Below are 16279 nucleotides of genomic sequence, written 5' to 3'. Positions count from 1 at the left end.
TTTTCCAAATGAAAGATTTTCTCAAAAGGCCAAAAAATTTAGCAGCAGAACTGGTTATTTCAAACAAAATCCCAGGTGGAACCCTGTGTGTAAAAGAGGGACAAGCAGGTTTGTCTGGGGTCAAGCCCAGTCCTGTGTCCCTCTGGCGGCCCCTGGGGTGCCTCCTGGAACCCAGCTTGGAAACCACTGAGTGGCTGCATCTTCCACATTTGGAGCAGCCGTTCCTGCATCGTCACATCTACTGGACACTCACCCACACACCTGTTCGCCTCTGAGCCTCGCGACAGCCCAGGTGAACGGGGCTAGAAACCAGAGGCTCTGGAAGATTAGTACCTCCTTGGGGCCACGCAGCCCAGGTGTTTTCTGTGTGCTCTCCCCACCTCTACCCTGCACGGCAACCTGCAAGGTAGGTCTTATCATCCCCATTTTGCACACAAGCAGAGGCCCCATGAGATTCAAGTCTAAGGCTACAGCACCGGAGCGGGGTTCAAACCCACGTCCTTGAACGAACCCTCAGACCCCTGCTCTTCTTGGCGGAACTGCTTCCTCTCAGGGGAAGAGGCTGAGGTTCCGAGTGGGGCAGCCCAGGTAAGATTGGGAGCCACTGGGTTCACAAGGCCAGTGCTCACTCAGCAGTGGGAGGGGAACCCACTGTCTGGCTCTTGCCAAGAAACCCATCTGTTCCTGGTGGGTCTGTTCCTGGTGGGGAATCTTCACACGGAGCCTTGCTCCCGTCCTGAATTTCTGGGCTCAGAGTCTCCCTGCCTGGAGCTGGCTTTCGAGTCAGCAGAGGTTCCTGTCTTCCTGCCCGGGCCAGCCAAGGACAAGGAAGCTATAAGCGTCCTTGTTCTGTTCAGTCTTTCACGGGCTGAGCTCCGGCAGTGCCTCTCTGTCTTTCTTTTCCCTCAGATTTAGCCATTCCCTCCCCCATTCCCTGCTCGCTGGTAGGTTTTTAGTAAGTAAATTCATTGTCAGCAAAACAGTGTTTGAAGTCACTGCCAAGACACTGAGTGTTTAAAAGAACTGCAGGAAGCTCAAGGCTTCTGAGTAAACGGGGACTCGCTGAGGATGCAATTGCCCATTTCAGGCCCAAAGCTGCCTCCCTGATAACGGCTCAGGGTCTGTAGAGCCCTGGGCCCTGACTTTGCCCCGAGCCCCCTCAAGGCAGGGAGAATGACTGCCCGAATGAGAAGTTCAGAGGGGAAGGTAACTGTCCTTGTTAAGTGCCAGCCACTGGGCTGGATGCAAACTGCAGACTCATCTCAGTCCCACAACAGCCCCATAACGCGGGTGTAGCTGTGCTGACTTAACACAGGCGAAACTGAGGCTCAGAGCACCGAAGTTACCTGGACAGTCACACAGCTGGGAAGGAAGCACGGATCTCTCTCTTCCACATTCCCCCAAGGTCCCAGGCCCGCCTGTCTGTTCTCGCTGAGGCTGCTCCCAGCAAAGGGTCCTACGGGGCTTTGTCTCTTTTCCTGCCCTGATCCAGCTGCCCCCTCTGCACACCACGCAGGACACCCCCTGAGCCTGCCTCCCTCCCCCGCTGCTGACCTGGGGCCGCCTCGCTCTGAGAAGGTTCCTGGCCAGCCCTCTGCCACGCCTCAGTGGGGACTTAACCTCCAGCCTCACATCGCTGCTGTGGGCTCCTGGACAGCTTCCCGGGTTCCGCACCCCTGGGACAGAGCAGGCCCACCTCTGAGAGCTCTGGGGGGTGCAGGCTGCCTGCTGACCCCCACCTTACTTCCTTGGAGATTTCTGAGGCGGTTTCTCAGCTGTGGAGCTCACACGCTGGCCTGGTCTCTGGACTCTGCACCGCATGGGACATCCCATCTCGAGGTCTGACTCCCACTCCGTGAAGAAAACCCTCCACTTCAGCACCCCGACTCCACTGCTGTAACCCTCTCTCTTCCAATCACATTTCCAATATTATGATAAAGGGTTAATGTGCAGCTGTAAGTCAGGGTGGCATCTGCTTACGGGGAACAGTATTCATTCTCACAATTGACTGTTGGACCCAAGTCAGTTTAATCCAAAAGAGTGACTCCAACCTGGAACTGTGGCCTGTGAGGAAGTTTTTCTAGGGTGAGGGGACCTTGCACCATCCCCCAGTCACACACTAACAGATGTTTTCTGTTGGCCTGTGGTCACACTGGCCTGCCCTTCTCCAAGGCAGATGGAGAATCCCTCCCCTAAAACAGCCACCACTGGTCGAGCCTGCTAGGCACCATGCACTGAGGTTGACATTTTACATATGCTGTTTCCAATACCCACAAGCGACCAAGTGTGGCTTCTGAACCATTAGCGGCCTTAGTTTTGCCTCTTTGTAAAACAGCTTCCTCAGATGAGGAAACTGGGTCTTATGGGGTTAAGTAAATCACTCAAGGTCACACAGGTAGTAAGTGACAGAGCAGGAATCTGAACCTAAGTCTGTATGGCTACAGAGGTTAAAACTCCCTCCACTGTCCATTGCCGTGGCTGTCATGTACAGTTACGCAGGTTGCTTACTGCACAGGGACATCCAGCTGAAGGGGTAGTCAGGGGATGAAATCCAGCCAGCATTGCGCTCAGTGCAAGGTGTGCACCACGGTGCAGTGGTGCCTGTGCTTGTCTGCCTGGAGGAGCACTGGGACAAACTGATTAGAAATGGTCCTAATGATGCCCTTCCCAACATCTGCACCCCCTGCTAGGTGCCTTTGCAGCTCTTCTCATCAAGCAGGGAAGTCTGGTTCCTCACCCCTTAAATCTGGGCTAGTCTTGTGACTAAACGAGTCAGTGAAATGTGTCAGACCGGCGTTGTGCCAGTTCAAGTTCATACCGAGAGGCCTCGCAGGCTGTACTTGCCCACTTGGACCCCAACTACCGCCATGGGCACAAGCTTGGGCTAACCTGCTGGAGGATGAGAAACACGCGGCCCAGTCACCCCCATCCGAGACCAGTCAGGAGCCGATCGACCGCCCAACACATAAGCAAGGCCATCCTAGCCCAGCCGGCCTCCAAACGACCCCCTCCGACCACAGACCCTCGCATCAGCCCAGCCCAGCTCGGGCACACCTGCCCCACTGGCTTCTGTAACTGATTTACGTGGCCATTACGGGTGGAATTGTGTCCTTCCAAAACTCATATGTTGAAGTCCTAGCCCTCAGTACCTCGAAATGTGACTTCATTGGGACATTAGGTCTTTGCCGATACAATTAGCTAAGATGAGGTCATACTGTTGTAGGGTGGGCCCCTAATCCAATATGACTGACGTCCTTATCAAAAGGGGAAGCGTGGACACAGACACGTACACAGAAAGCACACCATGCAAAGACTGGAGTGATGTTGCCACAAGCCAAGGAACTCCCAGAAGCTAGCAGAGAGGCCAAGCCAAGGAACTCCCAGAAGCTAGCAGAGAGGCCTGGAACACCTCCTTCCTTACGGCCTTTAGAGGGAGGAGGGCCCTGCTGACACCTTGATCTCTAACTGCCAGCCTCCAGAACTGTGAGACAATAAATTTCTGTTGTCACCAGTTTGTGGAACTTTGTGGCGGCAGCCCTAGCAAACGAACGTAGCACCTTTGCCTAATTCATACGAAGGCACAGTATGGGCTGGCTTCCTTGGCTGCTTTCAGTGTGGCAGCCAACCATGGCTCCCCTCCCTGCCCCCAGGGAACCCACCGTGGCTACTCCTGCCCCAACAGGCTTCTGATTCTGGGAAGGCTTCTCCAGTGCTTTCCAAGGGCTCTGGAGTTGTCGAGGGGAAGGGGTCCCAGCCTCATACGATATCGCTGCTCCAGGGATCCGGAGAGCGCCCCCAGCCCGGGTCCCTCCCGGCTGCCCACCTACCTGGGTTGCCAAGGGCCATGGAGTCGTAGATGAGCTTACAGGTCTTGAGCAGGGTGGAGATCTTCTTCTCGGGCGAGTAGGCCTTGTGCATACTGGCAAACTTCTGCAGGATCTTCTCCATGATGGGCGCCTCCGGCACGCTAGTGGTCACGCCCAGGTCGGTGGTCGTGGTGGCTAGGATCACCAGCTGGTTCTCCTTGAGCTGCTGCAGCGAGCCGTCCTTCCTGTGGATCTCACGCAGGCAGGAGTTGATGGCCTCCTTCAGGGGCTTCAGGACACACTTGTACAAGGCAGACTCCACAATGGCTTCTGCAGGGGGGCGAGAGCAGGAGGGTGAGGAAACCAGCTGCAGGGATCCTGCCCCCACGTCTTGTTGTCTGACAGTGTGGCTATCCCCATGCCATGTCCCTGGAAGGACATACTCACAGCCCCGGCAGGTACAGCCCACAGTTCTGACAGGTGAGACAGTGTAGTACATTCAACAAAAGCCAACACTGCCTAGGGCACAGGAGCCACACATGGTACGTAATGCTTTTCACAGGGCCTGGCACACATGAAACTCTCACAGGGCTGCTTACTAGCACACCACCTCAGAGAGCACTATGTACATGGGAGTTGTGCAGTATACAACCTGTGCAGCTGTACCTGGAGGGCCTGGGTGCCCAATAAATGTTTGGTAGAGTTATTCTTGATGTGTCTCTTTCAATGACCAGATCCATCTGAATCTAGTCTCAAGAATACAGTATAGCCAGAACCTGACTTCTTACCGTTTCCACGGCTACCACCTTGACCTAGGCTGTCATCATCTCTTACTTGAGTTATATGAATAGCCTCTTGCCCTGGCTTCTTTTAGTCCATTCTCAACACAGCAACTGGCATAATCTTGTTATGCCGTGTTTGATCATGACATTCCTGTGCTCAGAGCCCTGTAATGGCTCCCATCTCATCCACCATAGAAGCTGCAGTCTTTCCCGTGGCCCACAAGCCCCCTCTGCGACCTGTCCCTGTGACCTCTCTCGCTCACCACCTGTTTGCTCCCTGTGCTCATGCTGCCCCAGCTACCTTGGCCTTCTTGCTGTTCTGCCAAGCGGCCAGGCTTGCTCCTACCTCGGGGCTTTTGCACTTGCCATTCCCTTTGCCTGGAGAAATGCACGTGGCTACCCACATGGCTTACTCCTTCATTGTTCAAATGTCATCTTATCCCAGAGGCGTCCTGATCAGCTAGTGGAGTGAGAATTAGTCATCTCTGATCACAGCGACTGTGCAACATACATGCCATAATCCCCACTCCGCAGATGGACCAACGCAGGCTCTGCCGGTGCAGGTCGCACAGCTAGTTGGGGCCTGAACGAGGATTTGAACCCACGTCAACTTGACACCAAGGCAACGTTCAGCTTTGGTTGACAGTAGGGAAATATTCTTGGAAAGTCTTTCTGGCTCTGTCCGATCCCCAGGGTCTCAGCTACTGGCCCAGCAGGGGAGGTCCCAAGTCCTGTCCCTGTAGGGAGACACCTGAGCTGCTCTATCCCTGGGAGGTGAGGGAGGGGCCCATGTCCCCACGGCTGAGTCTCAGGAGAGGTCAAGATAACCCTTCCCTGGCACGCACGCCTAGGCTTGGCCCATGTCTGGGTCTAGGGCTGGTCCTGGCTGTCTTGGTCCTCATCCTGCTGCCTCCCTCTTCCCCTTTGCTTCTCCAGCCTCTTCAACAGGACGACACACAGCTGCCCTTGCCTCCGTCACCCCACTCCTGTCTGTCCTTCCAGGCCCTCAGAGCCTCTGCAGCTAGAGGCGTGGTGACCCGGAGGCAGGGACCTGCGGTCAGCTTCCCCACCGCCCCTGGCTCCCGTGTAACCTTGACCAAGTCCGTTCCCCTTCCCGGGCCTTTTTCCTCATCTACAGAATAAGAGGGTCCATGCCCTCTAGGGTCTCCACATCTCTGCAGCCACCAGATCTCTTGCAGGGACTGCCTCTGACCCTCCGCAGCCATGTGTGTTCGTGCTTTTTTTTTTTTGGCCGCTAATCGCTCCTGCTTACTTGTCTGCCTAACAAAACCAGGAGCATCCTGAGGGTGGGGTCCTGCCCAGCTCTCAGGTGGTTGAGGTTCTGCCATCTAACTGGGCCCATGGGCCGAACTCGGAAGGAGGAGACAGAACAGCAGAGGGGTTAGTTCACGGAAAGGGAGGATCATCTGGGTCTATCCCTGGCTCCCACCCGCTCCCAGCCCCTGCCCCAGGATGCGGACCGACCTAGCTCCTCCTCGGAGTGCAGGGCGGGGTCCACCAGGGCCTTGAGCTCGGTGCTCTGCAGCAGGTAGCTCTTGAGCTGGGTCATCATGGTGCGGATCTCCTGCAGCATCTCCATGCTGGAGGTCTGGTGCGCCATCATCTCCAGGCTGTACACCTTGTAGTCCTGCACCAGGCTGCCGAAGTACGAGGCCTTGTCCTGGGCCAGCTCCACCACCCTCTTGTACAGCTTGCGGTTGTTGGAGAGGAAGGCGCTGAAGACGCTGGAGAAGCTCACGAAGCTCAGGCGGTGGCGGGCCTTGCCCAGGATCATCGACGACTTCTTCTTGATGCCGGGGCTGCTGAACTGCTCCAGCTCCTCCTCTGTGCTGCTGGTCGAGTAGGAGTCCTGGTCTGTGGCCGAGGCGGGCACCCCCAAGCTGTCCGAGAGGGAGGCCAGGGAGCCCTTGAACTCCGGGGTGCTCTGGGGCCGGGCCCCGGGCCGGGCACGCGGGCTCTGAGTGCCAGCCGTGGGGGCAGGACCTTGGCCTTCTCCCAGTGGACCGGGCCTGGGGTTCTCGGGGGCCTCCCCGTCCGTGGAAAGCTCGGCAGTCTCCAGGGGAATTGGAAGGACCGAGACCAGCTGCCGGGAGAGCCGTTTCTTCCTGGGAGGTGGGACTGGGGGTTGTCGAATCTTCCTCGGAGGCTCTGGCATGCTGCCCGGATCGCCGGCTTTGGCCGCTGCTTCCTGGCCTTGCTCTGTGGTTCTCTGAGGCCCGTCCCCAGGGCTGCCGGAGGTCCCCTGGGGAGGCAGGCGGAGCAGGGATGCCCTGGAAGGACCCACCGGGTCCCCCTCCGCTGCCGCCCCCCTGTCCGCCTTCCCTGCACTCGGGTCCTCCAGGGAAGCCTTCTCCGCGATGCGGCGTCTGGGAGGGGCGGCGGGGAGGCTCTTCTTCGTGGGCGCTGGAGGGACGGGGGACTGCAAGGGGCTGGGGGCTGCCCCCGGCTTCATCTCTTCCTCCCTGAGGGGGCCCAGGCCTGCGAGGGGACGCGGGAGCCTCTCACAGGCTGTCATGGGTGGCTGGCTTGGAAGCTCTGGGGGGCCTGGGGTGTGGGGTGCCAGGCGGGGGGCAGACGCTGGGGGTGAGGGGGGAAGGGCCTTGGGATGCGGAGGCGGGGGAGCAGCCGCTGAGGGAGAACCGGGCAGAGGGCAGGCCAGAGGGGGGCCGGGGGGAGGAGGCCGGCTGGAGCTGGGGGGATGGAGGGGGAGCGGCGGGGGAGGGGGGGCTGGGCGGCGAGGGGCCCACCTGGAGGTGGGGGAGGTAGCCTCGGAGGCGGGAGGCGACGGCAAGGGGCAGCTTCCCGGGGGTGGCTGCTCAGCCGGCAGGGAGCTGCCGCAGTCCTCGATGAAGACTGGATTCACAAACCACAGGCGGCCGTTTCCTATGGACAGCTCGATTTCACAGGAGCAGTTTTCGTAATGGGCGGATGACCTGAGAATGGAGGTGGGGGGCGCTCCCGGGGCTGGGTCTCTCGGGGCCTCCACTGGGCTCCCACCTCCTGGCCGGGGGTTCAGCGAGGAGTCCCAGAATCCTGTCGAGATGAGGGAGGGAGAGGCGGTCAGTCCTGAAGCCGGGCCCCAGCCTGGCCCGGGCGGTGTCTGTGGGCTGCACGGGGGGCAGGGCGAGGGAAGGCCACACACACTGCTTCTTCGCCGCTCGGAGGGTTGGTTTCCCCTCTTGGACTGTTTTAAACCTCTCCCACTACTTCCTGCTTTGAGAGGGGAAGCCCCACGCCATCCTCCCCTGAGGTGTCGGGCTGGGGCCTGGACGGTGCTGGTGACAGGCTCAGCTTCAGTCCTGTCCCCTGGCGTGTGAGACCCCACGGTGGGGGGGGCACCCATGCCCCGGGGTGCAGGTACGTACGGGGATGGAGGGGGCAGAACCCCGGAGCTCCCGATGCTGACCGGCTGGGTGCTCTGGGGCAGGTCACCGGACCTTTCTAGGCCTTCATCTAGTCATCCCTAGGATGGGGTCCCGACAGAGAAGTTGCTTTGGGCCTGTTTGGGCCACTGCAGCTGTCACAGCAGGAAGAATGAACTATGGATTGTAGCCAGTGAGCTCAGACCTGACCACCCAAGTGGGGGAATGCCTGCCCTCTGCAAAATGATTCTGCCTCTGGCCAATCTGTCTTAAAACAGGAAGCTGCCCTGTGCCCCCAGCTCAGAGAGCTGGAGCTCCTGCACTGCTGAGTTAAGTCCCAGCACATGCCTTGCTCTTGACTCAGCCCTTAGCTGGGGCCACCAAAGCAGGGCTACACTGATGGTCAGCGCCAGGCTTGTTCTAGGTAATGGGCATGGGACGTCCAAGCTGAAAGGGCGCCGGGGCTTGACTAGCTCAGAGGAGTTCTTGACCTCTCGGTACCAGGCTCTATGGAGAATCTGACAAAAGCTCGGGATGCTCCCAAAAGGCCACAGGAGCACATTTTGAGAACAAGGTCACTTGGCTGGCAGGTCACTGCAAGCTCCCTCAGCAGCTCCTTTTGGAGGAGTTTGGAACCCAGGTCTCGTTCCACGCGTTCATTTCAGAGATCGATAGTGCAAATTCATTGTTAGTGATTGAGACAGGCCTCTAGCCTCTCACCCAGGGCTCTTTACCTCTGGGAGGGAGTCATCAGTAAGAAAACCACCAAAAACAGCATCAAAGACAATACGAGGAACAAACGTGCACTGCGTTCTGGCTGTTGGGGATTCCTCGCTCTACAGGGACCATCTCACCGATCCCTGACCACAGGCCTCTGGTGTAAGTCCTCATGTTGTCCCCGTGTGGCAGATGACGATGAGAAAGCCAGGGAGATGAACGGTCACCGGGGTGGTGAGTGAAGGAGCTGGAATTTGAACTAGGTCACACTAGCTCTAAAGCTGAGAGTGGCATGGACATATAGACACTACCAAACGTGAAACAGATAGCTAGTGGGAAGCAGCCGCATAGCACAGGGAGATCAGCTCGGTGCTTTGTGACCACCTGGAGGGGTGGGATAGGGAGGGTGGGAGGGAGATGCAAGAGGGAGGGGATATGGGGATATATGTATACGTATAGCTGACTCACTTTGTTACACAGCAGAAACTAACACACCATTGTAAAGCAATTATACTCCAATAAAGATGTTAAAAATAATAATAAATAAATAAATAAATAGAGCCGTGGGCTGGGCCGCCCTTCATAGGAACTTGCGACACTTCCCATCCTGGTTGCTCTCCTGGCGTGAGTGAGTAGTGGGGTGGTGAGCACCCCAGAACGGGGAATGTGGTAAGAACACAACAGGCTCTTGACATCGAAAGAAAGGAGATGTTGCAAGATGGCCAAGGGCAGCTGTACATGTGTGTGCACGTGTGCGTGCCCGCCCTAAGGGATGGGCACTCTCGGGGCTGTGGGTGTTTGCCACCTTGCTGGCCAAAGGGGTCAGAAACCCAATGAAGGTGAGCAAGGTGTAATCCCAGGATGGTGGGGCTGCCGAGAAACTGACTGAAAGAGAGCCGTGCGCATCCACAGGGGAGCAGGGCGGGACTCATGGTTCAGCCCCGTCCTGGGCAGAGGCTCCCAAGCCTGGAAGTGCCGTGCGGCTGTCTCCACAGCATCAGATGACCAATTTTTGTGGGACTTTCTGACACGCCAGGCTCTGTGCCCATGCCAGCCACCACCTGAGGACGTAGAGAGCCCGGAGGGGGAGGGTGCGTCTCCAGGCTCTCCCTAGATCCAGGCGGGTTGTTCCTGAGGGCTGCCCGGGCCCTATGCTTCACTTTCTTGGGCAGCTATGACCCCTCCATGACCGGTCCATTCTCTCGGGTACTTCGCATGGTCTCCTTGGAAGGTTTCTTAGCAAGGAGCAGCAGGCGGCCAGTCTAAGGTGACTGGGCTGCAGCCCCATAGGTGAGCTGAGGCCCCTGAGGCTCACCTCCAAGTTCTCATAAGACCCTTCCTTTGGGAGAAGGTGCAAGTTATGGGGTAGACGATCAAGAGAACCGCCCACCCATGCTCGGACACTCCCATTACCACTCACCTAGATCGTGGCCATAGGCTGCCTCCATGCCCCCATCCCGCCCCCAATCCATTCTACTCCTTGTGGCTCTGTGCTGGGCGTATGGTGGGCCCTTGATTTCTATTTGTTCAGAATCGCTTCCCAACCTTTAGCCTGGCATTCAAGGCCTGTGGGATCTGGCCCCGTACACCCTCCCAGCGCTGCCTACTGATCTCCACCCGCTCTCTCTGCTGTTCACTTCTTCCTGAACACGCCACGGGCCACCACACCTTCAGGTCTTGGCTAGTGTGTTCCCTCTGCTTGGAATGCTTTTCCCACCCTCTCCACCTGGCAAACTCCTACTCATCCTCCAACACTCAGGTCAAATGTCCCCTGTTTGGTGGAGCCTTCCTGACACGTTCAGGCCTCACCTACACTCCCCTGGGCTCCGCAGTCCTGGTGCACACTGACGGGAGAGACCAACCCTAGGACTGTACTTCTCTGGTTTCATCCTGAACCATGGGAAGAGGTCTAAAGACAAGAAGAGAAGAAGTGAGAAAATGAGAAGAGGGAGGCAAAAAGGAGGGCAAAGAGCTCTATAAGTGATGGACCACCAGCTGGACTGCCCGCCTCAGGATAGCAGGGGGGGTCCCTCATGCACAGAAAAAAAGAACACATTTTCCACCGCCCAGATCTGTATTCCTACAAGAGTGGAACAGACAGTGGGGTTCACAGAAATGGGCCCGGGGCCTGGGTGATTAGCAACCACTCCCCTGCCCCTAAGATAGGCCTGGTGGTTGTACCTCGCAGGGCAGAGGACCCAAAGCGAATGCCGCTCTGAGGGGTGAGGAGCTGCACCCTGGGGTCTGAGGGCCTATTAGGGAACTCAGTGGCAGCATAGGTCTTTATGCTTAAAAACAAGGAAGTAGGGCTTCCCTGGTGGCACAGTGGTTGAGAGTCCGCCTGCCGATGCAGGGGACACGGGTTCGTGCCCCGGTCCGGGAATATCCCACATGCCGCGGAGCGGCTGGGCCCGTGAGCCATGGCCGCTGAGCCTGCGCGTCCGGAGCCTGTGCTTCGCAACGGGAGAGGCCACAACAGTGAGAGGCCCGCGTACCGCAAAAAAAAAACAAAACAAGGAAGTAGGTAACATTCTCTGCAGCCTACACAATGCCAAGGCCAGGGGAGAAGCGGAACGCTGTCATGCAGGCCTTGCGGTTGGCTTGGCTGTGGGCATCTGTGCCCACTGGCACTGGGCAAGCTCAGTTCAGTGGTCGCAGTTCCCCTAAGGGCCTGTGCCCTCACTGCCTCTGTGCTGCCCTCGGACTGAGGCAGATGTTTTGCTGGCCCTGTGGCTTCCTGTGTCTCAGCTGGGGATGCCTTCTGCCAGGCGTCCACTCCTACAACCCTCAGAGGTCCCGGGCCAGGCCAGGTACTGGGCTGTAGACCCTGAAGGCAAAGGTGACAAAGGTTTCACACTTGAGGAGCCCTGGGCTACCGGCAGAACAAAGAGGGGACGAGTAAATGCAGCCAAGTATTCCAGATGCCATGGAAACAGCTAGAAAGTCTGGTGAGATCAGTGGGTGAATGTTGTTGTGGCATCCTAAAGACGGGCTGTTGGACAGCCATTCAATCTGGAGTTTTCATTGAATTTTTAATAAGTAGGAAAATTCTCATTATATAATGTAAAGGAAAAAGCAAGTTACAGGCAAACTTGGAAGCACTATAGAACATATGCTTTTTCTAAACATATTTTAAAAATATTAAAACATATACATACTACAAATATGTCTGAGAACCTCTGCGAATCTAACCCCTATCTGTCACCGCTTTCCCTAGATCCCTTTTGCACTCAGATTCAACTGCATGCAGTTTAGTGCCGAGCTGCCCCCTATGTTAGTTTTGCGGGTCCAAGCTTATACCTACATAGACCTTTTGAACGTTGGCTTTTCCAAGGCCAAACTCAGACTTTCTCACATCAGCTCACGAGCAAACATTCTGGGCGATCTCGTGGTGCTGAGCCTGTAGGTCGGTAGCCCCGTTTCAGCAACGCCATCCCTGTGTGAACGGCAGGGCTTGTGCAATGATTTGGATATTCATGACATTCTATTCATTTTGTAAAAAGTGAGTAGAGTGCCAGAAAAAGAACCACCGCCGACACTAGCGACAGAAGACACATACGCCTCGTAAACGTATTCCAACTATGAGATCACCAGGTCGGGAGTCAGAGCCTGGCCGGTGGCAGGTCGGAGCGGGAACCAGGGCTTAGGGAGGAGGCTGAGCTGTGTGCAGAGATGAGCGTCTGCTGCCTGCAAAGCCCGGCTGACCTTCTGCTCCTATCACGGAGATTTCCCGGCAGCCTTTCACTAAGCCCCCTTTTATCTAAGCTCGTTTGAGTGGGTTTCACTTCTCTGCCGCAAGAGTGCCTTGCCCAGAACAACGTGTGATGCGCTGGGCACAATGCCTGGTGTGTCTGGGCCCTTGGCAAGTGCTGCTCTTGGCATATTTATCATCACAACCGCAGGTGAAGGTCAGGGAGGTCTGCACATCCCAGAGCCAGGGCCTCTGGCCTCTGACAGGATGTGCCCTTTCGGCTCCGGGTCTCCGTTCATTCTGGGGAAGGACTGAAAAGTTAACCGTTCCTCGGCTCCAGGGAAAACCTATTCTGGTGAACCTCGCTTCTGACCTTCAGCCCTTGGGGACACCAGGCCTGATCAGAACCCTCCGGTTATTCGGATTTCCCTGGCAGTCCAGTGGTTAAGACTCTGTGCTTCCAACACAGGGGGCACGGGTCCGATCCCTGGTCGGGGAACTAAGATCCCACGTGCCGCGTGGTGTGGCCAAAAAATTAAAAAAAAGAACCCTGATTCCTAAGCTTCAGTGCACTCAGATTCCATTTAAATCCCCTTCGCAAGGACACACAATCGGAACTGCCGCCTGCTTCCCAGAGGGCGCCTCCCCTCTCACTTCCTCAACGTGCCCCAGGTGAAGCTCACCCAGGATAGAAGGGCTTTTCTATTCCAGAAAGGAATGTGCTTCTTCCCAGAAGAGCAGCTTGTCTTTCATACAGCCATTCCTAGGGCTTAGGGGCAGCCCCGTCCCTGCACCCCAGGTGAGAGGAAACTGCGGGTCCCTGGGGCAGTGGGTCTTAGGGACGCCTGCCCCAACCTACCCACAGTGAGGCTGCTAACCGACCCTCCTCTCAGAGGTAAGTCTCTCCTTATGCATCTCACTTGCCCTCCCAACTTGGCCTCAAAACTGGCAGCTGACTGCTCGTTGCAAAAGAACTGAGAAGGTCATGAGGTGCAGCTGAGGGGCAGTGGAGGGGCTGAGCCGGGAGTCAGAAGCCCCTGGCATGCATCCCAGCTTTGCTCTTGCCTGCCTGGAGCACCCTGGCCAAGTTTCTCGGCTGTGCTAAGAACTGACTTTCTATCTTTAAAATGGGGATGCAAGGATTGCACAAGATAGCGCCAAGGGCGTGGCAATGAGAGCGTCACCTGTGGCATTTTAGACCTTAGGAGGGGTGTCACTTGGACTGTATGAGTTACAAGACTCTCACCTGTCCCACATGAAGCTTCTGGAAGGGTAAGAGCCCAACAACTATAACATCTGGGGCCCAAGTTCAGTGTTTATCCCCAATATCAACTGAAAACTGGCCCTGAAGTTTATAAACTGGGTCAACCGGACCTAGGAGAGCCTGGATAAGGAGTTAAGGGGCAGCACAAGCTAGTGGGTGAGGGCTGGAGCCCAGCTGCCCAGCCCTCCATGGACCCTGTGACACTGGACATGTCACTCAACCCCTGGTGTCTGTTTCTTCTGCCATAAAGTGGGGATCACAATAACAGAACCTGCTTTACAGGGTTGTTTGAAGATCTGATGCATCAGTGCAGATGAAGAGGTCAGTGCTCAGTAAATGCGGACATCCGAGGGCCTGGACTCCTCCTACTTCCTGGCCTTTGACCACGAGCTGCCTGTGGCATCTCTTGCATTGCTGTCTAGAGGCCTCTCTGGGTGGTGCACAGTGGCTGGCTTGGGAGCCAGGGGGGATCGCCTCTGATGCCAGGTCTGCCTCTAACTTCCTCTACACCCCGGGTCCGCCCTCTCCATCACCCTGTCCTCCATTCAACCAGCACTGGTGAAGATGTGCTGCTGTGCTCAGCCATGTGTGGTGCAGGTTCCTGGGTACGGTTTAGACTTTTTAATAAAAACATCGAGGTACAGTTGACTTACAATATTATGTCAGTTTCAGACGCACAACAGAGTGATTCAAAATTTTAATAGACGATACTCCATTTAAAGTCACTATAAAACACTGGCTACATTCCCTGTGTGGCTTAGTCTTGATGAGGACTTATTAACTGCTTTGTTTATAAAGAGACCTGACCTCTGCCTAGGACTGGGGGCCCGCAGAGGCGGCTGGCTTGTCTTCCTGGCAGCTCCAGACTTGGTGAGCTTGGGCTCCCTGAGGGTTAGCATGGAGAGGCCGTGTCAGAGGTTGGCACTGGCTCCGCGAAGCCCGTCACATGGAAAGGGCCCGGTAAACGTGAGCTCTTCTTACTATTACGTGGAAGGGCTGGGATCAGAAACGCTCCTGTCTTTTACTCTCCCCTCATCATCCCTCAAAAGGTCAGAAGGGTAAGGGGCAGGGTGGGTGTGCTGAATCAGGACAGGCAAGGGAGTGGGGGGCACACTCTAGCTCATGATCACGTTCACGCTGCTTTTCCTTCTGACGAGGGCGGGGCTGGGGCCCAGGTTCCTGGCCATCGCTGAGAAGTCCCCTGGCGTTTGGTCCAGCTTCTCCCGGGCCGCGCCCTGCCACCAGGTCAGCCTGTGTGGGTCCTGACCAGACCCAGCTCCCTCAGACCCAGCAAGGCTGTGCATCAGACCTCCTGACAGCTGTTAAGGGCGCCACTCCGAAAAGAGGGAGAATCTCCCTGCTACAGGGGCTCAGCACCTGGGGCAGGGGTGCAGGTGGTCCCGTGGGAGCTGGGACTCAGGATCCAGCTCGGGGTCAGCCTGAGGGGCCGTCCATCTGCACAGGCGGTCAGCGGGGGGCAATCCAGGGGCTCCATTTCCTAAGGCCCAGCCACCTCCCCTGACCCCAGAGGGGACTTACCCAGGCCCAGGTTGGCGATGGTCTTGAGGTCTGTGAAGCTGCTGGCCTCGAGGATGGCCTGGGGCAGCCTCAGCTTGAAGGGCAGTAAATCTCTGTGGAGACACGAGGGGTCGGAGGTCAAGTCCGGGGAGGGGCCTGTGTGTCCATTCTCGGCCCCCCACCGCCCCCAAATCCTCCGCCCATAAAGGAAGAACTCTGGCAACCCCGCTGGCGGCTGGGATCGCCACACAGACTGGAAACTTCCCTGGGGCCGAGGGGAGGAGTCCTGAGGCTGAGAGAGCAACCAGTCAGATCCGGGTCCTGTGCCTGCACTGGCCTCAGGGATGCTAAGACCCTCCTTGGGCATGGAGAGGGTCAGGGGAGAGGCTTAATCCGGCAGCTTCTTCTAAAGGTGCTCTTCTGGGTAAGGCGAGTGACCCACCCCTTCCAGTCCTCTGACCCCCGCTGCTCCGCGCTGAGACCTGCAGCGGGTGCACAGCCAGACTCCCCTGGTGAACCTACAGCCAGGTACCCGCTGGCAAGCACACAGCCAGACAGACACCCCTGACGACAGAGCCAGCTCTATCTGCTGCCTTTGGTCTGAATGGGGATCTTTTCAGCGATCTCTCCAGAGATCTCCCAGAAGGGATCTAGACACCCTCCCCCTTTATTGTACAGAAGGGGAAACTGAGGCCCAGAGAGGGAAAGGAAGATGTCCAGGCCTGGACACACGGTGGGTGGAGGGCAGAGTGTGCTGAGCCCCAGGCCTCCTAACTTCAAGCCCAGGGCTGTTCCGTGGGGCAGGAAGGCGAGTGTGGCCCTGCAGGGGCCCCAGGATGGCTGGTCCCAATTCTATGTCTCAGTCTGGCATTCAAGGCCCGTCACAGTCTGACCCCGACCCCCATTTTCAGCCGTATCCCTAGCTCTGTCAACCTTCTCCCCAAACCCTGATTCAGGTCATTGAAATCCCATCCGTCCAGGCCCACTGACAGCCTTGCATGATGGCCGCCTGTCCCCGGGGGTCTTCATGGCCTTACTGTCTATACCGCACCCGCCGTCTCCTCCCTTTGAACTACATGAGAGCCCTGGAAGTTCCTGGAAGGGGCGGGCAGCTTTGC

General features: G+C 57.1%; 1 protein-coding gene across 1 annotated transcript in view; it reads right to left on the bottom strand.

The window, feature by feature from the left end:
* Positions 1-16279, bottom strand: part of RIN3 (Ras and Rab interactor 3) — a 118560-nt gene that overhangs the window by 17912 nt on the left and 84369 nt on the right. The window contains exons 5-7 of the mRNA XM_030883518.3: positions 15183-15274; positions 6074-7642; positions 3828-4136 (exon numbers count right to left, since the gene is read on the bottom strand). Coding sequence (XP_030739378.1) covers positions 3828-4136; positions 6074-7642; positions 15183-15274 — 1970 coding nt within the window. The remainder of the gene's footprint in view (positions 1-3827; positions 4137-6073; positions 7643-15182; positions 15275-16279) is intronic.

Source organism: Globicephala melas, chromosome 2 (genome assembly GCF_963455315.2).
Source record: "Globicephala melas chromosome 2, mGloMel1.2, whole genome shotgun sequence".
In the NCBI taxonomy this organism is placed as follows: domain Eukaryota; kingdom Metazoa; phylum Chordata; class Mammalia; order Artiodactyla; family Delphinidae; genus Globicephala; species Globicephala melas.
Note: the sequence above shows the minus strand (reverse complement) of the source record. Positions and strands in the feature narration are given on the sequence as shown.